The sequence below is a fragment of the Seriola dumerili genome, unplaced genomic scaffold, assembly GCF_002260705.1.
Source record: "Seriola dumerili isolate Sdu_G_001 unplaced genomic scaffold, Sdu_1.0 BDQW01007522.1, whole genome shotgun sequence".
NCBI lineage: Eukaryota > Metazoa > Chordata > Actinopteri > Carangiformes > Carangidae > Seriola > Seriola dumerili.
The window spans coordinates 3,831-12,965 of record NW_019181777.1 but is presented as its reverse complement, the minus strand read 5'-3'; the positions used below and the strand labels follow the sequence as shown (position 1 = coordinate 12,965).

Sequence of the window (9,135 nt, the reverse complement as noted above, 5' to 3'; positions counted from 1 at the left end):
GAAAAATATTAAGGCTCTGCCAACCGAAAGGTGAGTGCTGTAGGATTTTGTACAGCTGCTCAAACTAATTTGATTCACTGTGGTTCTCGAGCACAATAATAAACAGCAGAATCTTTCAGTCTTCAGACTGTTCATCTGCAGATACACCTGCTGTCTGCTGTTGTCTCTGGAGATGGTTACCGGCCTTGGATTGATTGAGAGTGGGTTTGCTGTTACCAGAAGTATCAACCCAGGCAAGCCCTCCAGTCCTTTTCCAGGGGCCTGCCTGACCCAGCCCATATGGTAGTGCTGAATGTGAATCCAGAGCCTGTACAGGTCAGTCTGTGGGATTTCTCCAGGCCTTTTAACCACTGATTCAGATTCTGTCAGAGTCTGACCATCAATACCTGTAACAAAAAAATAAATAAATAAATAGCTGGGAAGTTGATTAAATGCTTCAAAGTTTTAAAGACAACTTCAACTCAGGATCAGAGGAAACTCTTCACCTGCCAGCAGAGAGTTAAAACAGCAGTCCTGTCCTATAGTCCATCATGTTAAACTGTGTGTCCACTGTTCTCTGTCATCCTTCTCAGTCAGAGATAAGTAGAGGTGAAGACATCTGAGTTTTTGCATTGACTCCTCTCACAGGAGGAGAGAATGGTTGCATTTGACTTTCTTTTTTATATTATAAAATATTATTCTATAGTGAGAGAAAAGTCTTCAGAAGTTTAATTTTATTATTGGATTTAGGTTGTTAAAAACCGTTTTTTGGTTGAATTATATTGTTCATTGAGGTTTATTCACAAAGAACATCACACAACTGAAAACTCTGAAAAATTTCATGATACTGATTCAGTAACTAGTGCAGTTGTGATTGAGAGAATATTTTTTTTTTTAAACATAGGTTTTATGAAAGAGACACTTTGTGAAGATCCATGTCTTGTTGGATTATGACCTTTTTAAAACCAGGTTCTCAGCTGGATGAATTTCATCACTTGAAAGGTGTAAAGTGTTATTCAGTTTTCACTTTGGGAAAACATACCAGTAATATTTCAGATATTATAAAGTCAACATATTTAAATTGTTGAAAACAGTTGCTGTAAAATTTTAATTAAGGACCATTTATAAAATCAAATACTGTTTTCTCTTTTGACTGTAACAGTGAGCTGGTGTGAAATCATTAGTGGTCTGAGGGCTCCTCCTCTGGTGGCTTCATGTTACAAGTGTTCAGGCACTGAGGAGTTTTTGTTCAGGTCTACTGATGGTTTGTGTTATTGTGTGTGTGTGGCACAGTAATACACAGCAGTGTCTTCAGGCTGCACATTCTGTCCATTTAGAGTCACTCTGTTGCTGGAAGAGTCTAAGTCGATACAGAATTTGTTCTTTAGTGAATCTTTGTAGAATGAAGCTCCAGTATATCTCAATCCAATCCACTCAGTCCTTTCCCTGCAGGCTGTCTGATCCAAGCTGTTGAGTGGTGCCAACAGAATAAGAGACCTGACAGTGTGATGGTGAGATGTTGACCTGGCTGACACAGTCACAGAGGCTGGCTGTGTCAACTGTTCACACTTCACACCTGTTAAAAAAGAAATTTTTGTTATAAATGATCAAGTCTACAGCAAGAGAAGAAATGTTGACTGTGACAAATCCAGAGAGACTCACAGGATCCAGCTGCCAACAGCAGCAGCAAGAGCTACAGAAAACATGGTTTATGGTGAAGCTGACGAGCTGTGAACTCCACTGACAGTCTGATCTGAATTTTTATAGCTGAGTAACAAGGAAGGTCACTGAGTTTGCATAGAATCAAACACATGAAGCATCAGTGTGGTCTAACTGGAGACCGATAGAAGAGTCTGTTTGGTGTATTGTCAACACCTCCTACATCAGATTAATGTGTCAGCACATCTATTTTTACTACAGCATTTATTCCTCTATTTAATTGTTATCTGTATTTACTTATAAACCTGTGTGACAATCACAAACAAATGCATCCCTTAGCTGAGATGGAAAACTGTGGTATAGTTCCTGCATTAGTTTGATATTACTTTTGTCATTATCACCATATTTTACCTTTATCTGTGTGGTTGCGTCAAGTTCAGATAATGAGAAACACATAGTGCCTCAGAAACTTGACAAATGACTGACGTCTGCTGATTTATAGTTGGAACTGCAACGTTTTTTTTTCACTTTCTCATGATATGAATCACATTTTTAATCCACATCATTTACAGAAATTATATGGTATTTATTCAAAAGAACATAAATGCATTTTAAAGTTTGTTTTCAGCAGCCACATTGTTGGTGTACAAATTCTCCTTCATTAAGGACTTTTGTTTTGTCATATTTCTCAGGAAAGGATAAAGTATTGGCGATGTGAAGCATATACTCTTATATAAAGATTTAATATGTAATCAAATATATTGATTGTAATTATATAACACAATAACACTTAACACTCAGCTCCACCAGCCTGAATATGAGGATTGATGGATTTTGTACACTGTTCAACCAACTCCAGTCACTGTGAGTCTCGAGCACAATAATAAACAGCCAGAATCTTCAGTCTTCAGACTGTTCATCTGCAGATACAGCTGGCTCTCTGCTGTCGTCTCTGGAGATGGTAAACCGGCCTTGGACTTGACTGAGAGTAGTATTTTGTGCTACCAGTGAGCGAGCAGCATATCCACTCCAGTCCTTTTTCAGGAGCCGTCTGATCCAGGCATGTAGTAGCTACTGAATGACAATCCAGATGTTATACATGGTCAGTGTGTGGATTCTCCAGGGCCTTTTAACACTGGTTCAGATTGTTCGAGAGTCTGACCATAACACCTGTAACAAAAAAAAAATAAATAAATAACTGGGAAGTTGAATAAATGCTTCAAAGTTTTAAAGACAACTTCAACTCAGGATCAGAGAATTCACCTGCCCAGCAGAGAGTTAAAAGCAGCAGTCCTGTCCTATAGTCCATCATGTTAACATGTGTGTCCACTGTTCTCTGTCATCCTCTCTGCAGTCAGATAAGTAGAGGTGGAAGACAATCGAGTTTTGCATTGACTCCTCCTCACAGGAGGAGAGAACTGGTTGCATTTGACTTTCTTTTTTTTATATTTATAAAATATTATTCTACAGTGAGAGAAAAAGTCTTTCAGAAGTTTAATTTATTATCGGAATTTTTAGTTTTAAAACTGAGGATTAGAGAGAACATGGTTAATTTATAAGAAATATACATGTAAACCAAAATATAGGTATATTCTAGTTAGTTAGAATTATAAGTTATCATAAATAATTGCACAATATATATTATATTATATTATATTATATTATATTATATTATATTATATTATATTATATTATATTATACATAAAATAAAAATATTAAGCTCTGCCAACCGAAAAGGTGAGTGCTGTAGGATTTTGTACAGCTGCTCAACTAATTTGATTCACTGTGGTTCTCGAGCACAATAATAAACAGCAGAATCTTCAGTCTTCAGACTGTTCATCTGCAGATACACCTGCTGTCTGCTGTTGTCTCTGGAGATGGTAAACCGGCCTTGGATTGATTGAGAGTGGCGTTTGCTGTTACCAGAAGTATCAACCCAGGCAAGCCACTCCAGTCCTTTTCCAGGGGCCTGCCTGACCCAGCCCATATGGTAGCTGCTGTATGTGAATCCAGAGCCTGTACAGGTCAGTCTGTGGGATTCTCCAGGCCTTTTAACCACTGGTTCAGATTCTGTCAGAGTCTGACCATCAATACCTGTAACAAAAAAATAAATAAATAAATAGCTGGGAAGTTGATTAAATGCTTCAAAGTTTTAAAGACAACTTCAACTCAGGATCAGAGAAACTCTTCACCTGCCCAGCAGAGAGTTAAAAACAGCAGTCCTGTCCTATAGTCCATCATGTTAAACTGTGTGTCCACTGTTCTCTGTCATCCTCTCTGCAGTCAGATAAGTAGAGGTGGAAGACATCTGAGTTTTGCATTGACTCCTCCTCACAGGAGGAGAGAACTGGTTTGCATTTGACTTTCTTTTTTATATTTATAAAATATTATTCTATAGTGAGAGAAAAGTCTTCAGAAGTTTAATTTTATTATTGGAATTTAGGTTGTTAAAAACTGATTTTTGGTTGAATTATATTGTTCATGAGGTTTATTCACAAGAAAAAACATCACACAACTGAAAACTCTGAAAAATTTCATGATACTGATTCAGTAACTAGTGCAGTTGTGATTGAGAGAATATTTTTTGTTTTTTAAACATAGGTTTTATGAAAGAGACACTTTGTGAAGATCCATGTCTTGTTGGATTATGACCTTTTTAAAACCAGGTTCTCAGCTGGATGAATTTCATCACTTGAAAGGTGTAATAGTGTTATTCAGTTTTCACTTTGGGAAAACATACAGTAATATTTCAGATATTATAAAGTCAACATATTTAAATTGTTGAAAACAGTTGCTGTAAAATTTAATTAAGGACCATTTATAAAATCTAAATACTGTTTCTCTTTTGACTGTAACAGTGAGCTGGTGTGAAATCATTAGTGGTCTGAGGGCTCCTCCTCTGGTGGCTTCATGTTACAAGTGTTCAGGCACTGAGGAGTTTTTGTTCAGGTCTACTGATGGTTTGTGTTATTGTGTGTCTCTGGCACAGTAATACACAGCAGTGTCTTCAGGCTGCACATTCTGTCCATTTAGAGTCACTGTTTTGCTGGAAGAGTCTAAGTCGATACTGAACTTGTTCTTTAGTGAATCTTTGTAGTATGAAGCTCCAGTATATCTCGTTCCAATCCACTCCAGTCCTTTCCCTGCAGGCTGTCTGATCCAAGCTGTGTAGTAGCTGCTAACAGAATAAGAGACCTGACAGGTGATGGTGAGACGTTGACCTGGCTGCACAGTCACAGAGGCTGGCTGTGTCAACTGTTCACACTTCACACCTGTTAAAAAAGAAAATGTTTTGTTATAAATGATCAAGTTCTACAGCAAGAGAAGAAATGTTGACTATGACAAATCCAGAGAGACTCACAGGATCCAGCTGCCAACAGCAGCAGCAGAGCTACAGAAAACATGGTTTATGGTGAAGCTGACGAGCTGTGAACTCCACTGACAGTCTGATCTGAAGTTTTTATAGCTGAGTAACAAGGAAGGTCACTGAGTTTGCATAGAATCAAACACATGAAGCATCAGTGTTGGTCTAACTGGAGCCAATAGAAGAGTCTGTTTGGTGTTACTGTCAACACCTCATACTACATGTAATTATTTATTAATCTGTCAGCACATAACTTTTTTAATACAACAATTATTCTTCTATATATATTTACTTATTACCTGTATTTACTTGCTAAACCTGTGTGACAATAAACAAAAAACTGCATGCTTTAGCTGAAATGAAAACTGTGGTATAGTTCTTGCATTTGTATGTAATTATCACCACATTATACCTTTATCTTTGTGGTTGTGTCATTTCAGATCAATGAGAACACCAAGGTGTCTTATCTTAGTTACAGACGAGACAGAAACTTGACAATGACTGACCTCTAGTGATTGTATAGTAGAAACTACAACATTTTTTTTCACACTCATCATATGAATCAATTTTTAATCCACATCATTTACAGAAATGATATGTCTTTATTCAGAGGAACATAATGCATTTGAAGAGTTTTCAGCAGCCACATTGTTATACAAATTCTCCTTTTTAAGATTTTCTTGTTTAATGTTTAGTCATATTTCTTGTGAAAGGATAAAGTATTGGCGATGTGAAGCATATACTGTTATATAAAGATGATATGTGAAATCAATTATTTGATACGTAATATATATAATACAGTAACACTTAACACTCAGGCTCCACCAGCCTGAAATATGAGGATTGATGGATATTGTACAGCTGTTCAACCGACTCCAGTCACTGTGAGTCTCGAGCACAATAATAAACAGCAGAATCTTCAGTCTTCAGACTGTTCATCTGCAGATACACCTGCTCTCTGCTGTTGTCTCTGGAGATGGTAAACCGGCCTTGGACTGACTGAGAGTAGGATTTGCTGCTGTCAGTGCCATGCCAGGCAATCCACTCCAGTCCTTTACCAGGAGCCTGTCTGATCCAGTGCATATCGTAGCTGCTGAATGTGAATCCAGAGGCTGTACAGGTCAGTCTGTGGGATTCTCCAGGCCTTTTAACCACTGGTTCAGATTCTGTCAGAGTCTGACCATCAACACCTGTAACAAAAAAAAAAAATAAATAAATAACTGGGAAGTTGATTAAATGCTTCAAAGTTTTAAAGACAACTTCAACTCAGGATCAGAGAAACTCTTCACCTGCCCAGCAGAGAGTTAAAAGCAGCAGTCCTGTCCTATAGTCCATCATGTTAAACTGTGTGTCCACTGTTCTCTGTCATCCTCTCTGCAGTCAGATAAGTAGAGGTGGAAGACATCTGAGTTTTGCATTGACTCCTCCTCACAGGGAGGAGAGAACTGGTTTGCATTTGACTTTCTTTTTTATATTTATAAAATATTATTCTACAGTGAGAGAAAAGTCTTCAGACGTTTAATATTATTATTGGAATTTTAGTTGTTAAAAATTGATTTTTGGTCCAATGACATTGTTCATAAGGTTTATTCACAAGACAAAACATCACACAACTGAAAACTTGTAAAAGTTTCATGATACTGATTCAGTAACTAGTGCAGTTGTGATTGAGAGAATATTTTTTGTTTTTTAAATATTGATTTTATGGAAGAGACACTTTGTGAAGATCCATGTCTTGTTGGATTATGACCTTTTTAAAACCGGGTTCTCAGCTGGATGAATTTCATCACTTGAAAGGTGTAATAGTGTTATTCAGTTTTCACGTCAGGAAACATACAGTAATATTTCAGAGATTATAAAGTCAACATATTTAAATTGTTGAAAACAGTTGCTGTAAAATTTAATTAAGAACCATTTATAAAATCTAAATACTGTTTCTCTCTTGACTGTAACAGTGAGCTGGTGTGAAATCATTAGTGGTCTGAGGGCTCCTCCTCTGGTGGCTTCATGTTACAAGTGTTCAGGCACTGAGGGGTTTTTGTTCAGGTCTACTGATGGTTTGTGTTATTGTGTGTCTCTGGCACAGTAATACACAGCAGTGTCTTCAGGCTGCACATTCTGTCCATTTAGAGTCACTCTGTTGCTGGAAGAGTCTGTTTCAATACTGAATTTGCTCTTCAGTGAATCTTTGTAGTCTGTTGTGTATCCAACAAGTGCGCTTCCAATCCACTCCAGTGTTTTCCCTGCAGGCTGTCTGATCCAAGCTGTGTAGTAGTCACTAACAGAATAAGAGACCTGACAGGTGATGGTGAGACGTTGACCTGGCTGCACAGTCACAGAGGCTGGCTGTGTCAACTGTTCACACTTCACACCTGTTAAAAAAGAAAATGTTTTGTTATAAATGATCAAGTTCTACAGCAAGAGAAGAAATGTTGAATGTGACAAATCCAGAGAGACTCACAGGATCCAGCTGCCAACAGCAGCAGCAGAGCTACAGAAAACATGGTTTATGGTGAAGCTGACGAGCTGTGAACTCCACTGACAGTCTGATCTGAAGTTTTTATAGCTGAGTAACAAGGAAGGTCACTGAGTTTGCATAGAATCAAACACATGAAGCATCAGTGTTGGTCTAACTGGAGCCAATAATTCCTGTAATACAATTTAATAACCAGCCATTGATGGTTGAAGACATCTACACCTGCACAACAAAATAGATGAGCTTAGTAAATGTTGAGAAATTAAAAAACATATTATTATACATGTTTTAAAACAAGGTTTCTACATTTTAATAATAGTTAGTTGTTGTTTGAAAAAAAAATATTTGTCCTTACTTCCATTCAAACATAAAAAATATGTTTTCATATATTTCATTGAACATTTCTTTGTTTATTTATTTATTAGCTTACTTACATATTTGATATTGATATTGATTTCAGTCATATACACCTGTACAAGAAAGATGAGCTGACTAAATATTGAGAAATTAAAATATTATTGTTATATATGTTTTAAATCGAGTCTTCACCAGATTTTTGCTTCCACAATTCATATAGATTTTTATAACATGATTCCTTCCACCTTTCCTTTCCTGTCTACCTTGATGTGATTTTATTACTGTTACTGCAAGATTATTTTTCACTCTCCTGACATGACTCACTTTTGATTCTTCATACAGAAATGATTCTGTCTTAATTTGTAAAAACGTATGGTATTTGTTGAGTATGTTTTAAGCAACCAGTTTGTTGTACTGTCTTTGACCCTTTTATTGACTCATTTTCTTCATTGTGTGTTTTGTGTTTAATCTTTAGTCATATTTCTCAAGAACACTTCTCAGAACCTTGTAAAGTAGAGACCACAATTAATTTATTAAAGAATATAGCAAGCAAAACATGCAAAATGAAACATTTTATTAAAATGTTAATATGAAAAATATAACATTAAATCAGATATTTAACAAATAAAATACAAAAATACACCATCTACCGTCCTACTATTGTATGATTTTGTACAGCCGCTCCACAGAATTCACTCGCTGTGTGGGAATTGAGCACAATAATAAACAGCAGAATCTTCAGTCTTCAGACTGTTCATCTGCAGATACAGCTGCTCTCTGCTATTGTCTCTGGAGATGGTAAACCGGCCTTGGACTGACTGAGAGTAGTATTTGCTGCTACCAGTATCATGCAAGGCAACCCACTCCAGTCCTTTACCAGGAGCCTGTCTGATCCAGGCCATCCGTTCATCTGCAGATACACCTGCTTTCTGCTGTTGTCTCTGGAGATGGTAAACCGGCCTTGGACTGACTGAGAGTAGTAGATGTTGCTACTAGTAACACTGATAGTTGCAACCCACTCCAGTCCTTTTCCAGCAGCCTGTCTGATCCAAGCGTTCCAGTAATTATCACCAAACCCAGAATATGTGCAGGTCAATCTGTGGGATTCTCCAGGCCTTTTAACCACTGGTTCAGACTCGGTCAGAGTCTGACCCTCAGTACCTACAGAAATTTAAACAACTCATTAGATTCTGTAATGAAACCAGATGTTTCATCAGATTCTGTCAGATGTCTTTAGCTGTTTATCAGAAATACAGTTAATATTCTTACCTGTCCAGATAATTGACAGGATGAGAAAAA

The 9,135-nt window shown here is 37.1% G+C and overlaps 4 gene segments (V, D, J or C); all 4 read right to left on the bottom strand.

The window, feature by feature from the left end:
• Positions 1 to 7,582, bottom strand: part of LOC111239979 — a 21,121-nt gene extending 13,539 nt beyond the window's left edge. Inside the window, exon 1 of the V gene segment in view lies at positions 7,537 to 7,582.
• On the bottom strand, positions 4,583 to 5,146 carry LOC111239980. The segment is given in 2 exon segments: positions 4,583 to 4,911; positions 5,001 to 5,146. Coding segments are annotated over 2 exon segments (348 nt in total).
• LOC111239978 lies at positions 6,949 to 7,610 on the bottom strand. The segment is given in 2 exon segments: positions 6,949 to 7,375; positions 7,465 to 7,610. Coding segments are annotated over 2 exon segments (351 nt in total).
• Positions 7,611 to 8,528: 918 nt separating this feature from the next.
• The window catches only part of LOC111239982, a 3,519-nt gene continuing 2,912 nt past the window's right edge, over positions 8,529 to 9,135 (bottom strand). The window contains 2 exon segments of the V gene segment in view: positions 8,529 to 8,606; positions 8,759 to 8,997. Of these exon segments, the coding sequence occupies positions 8,529 to 8,606; positions 8,759 to 8,997 (317 nt within the window).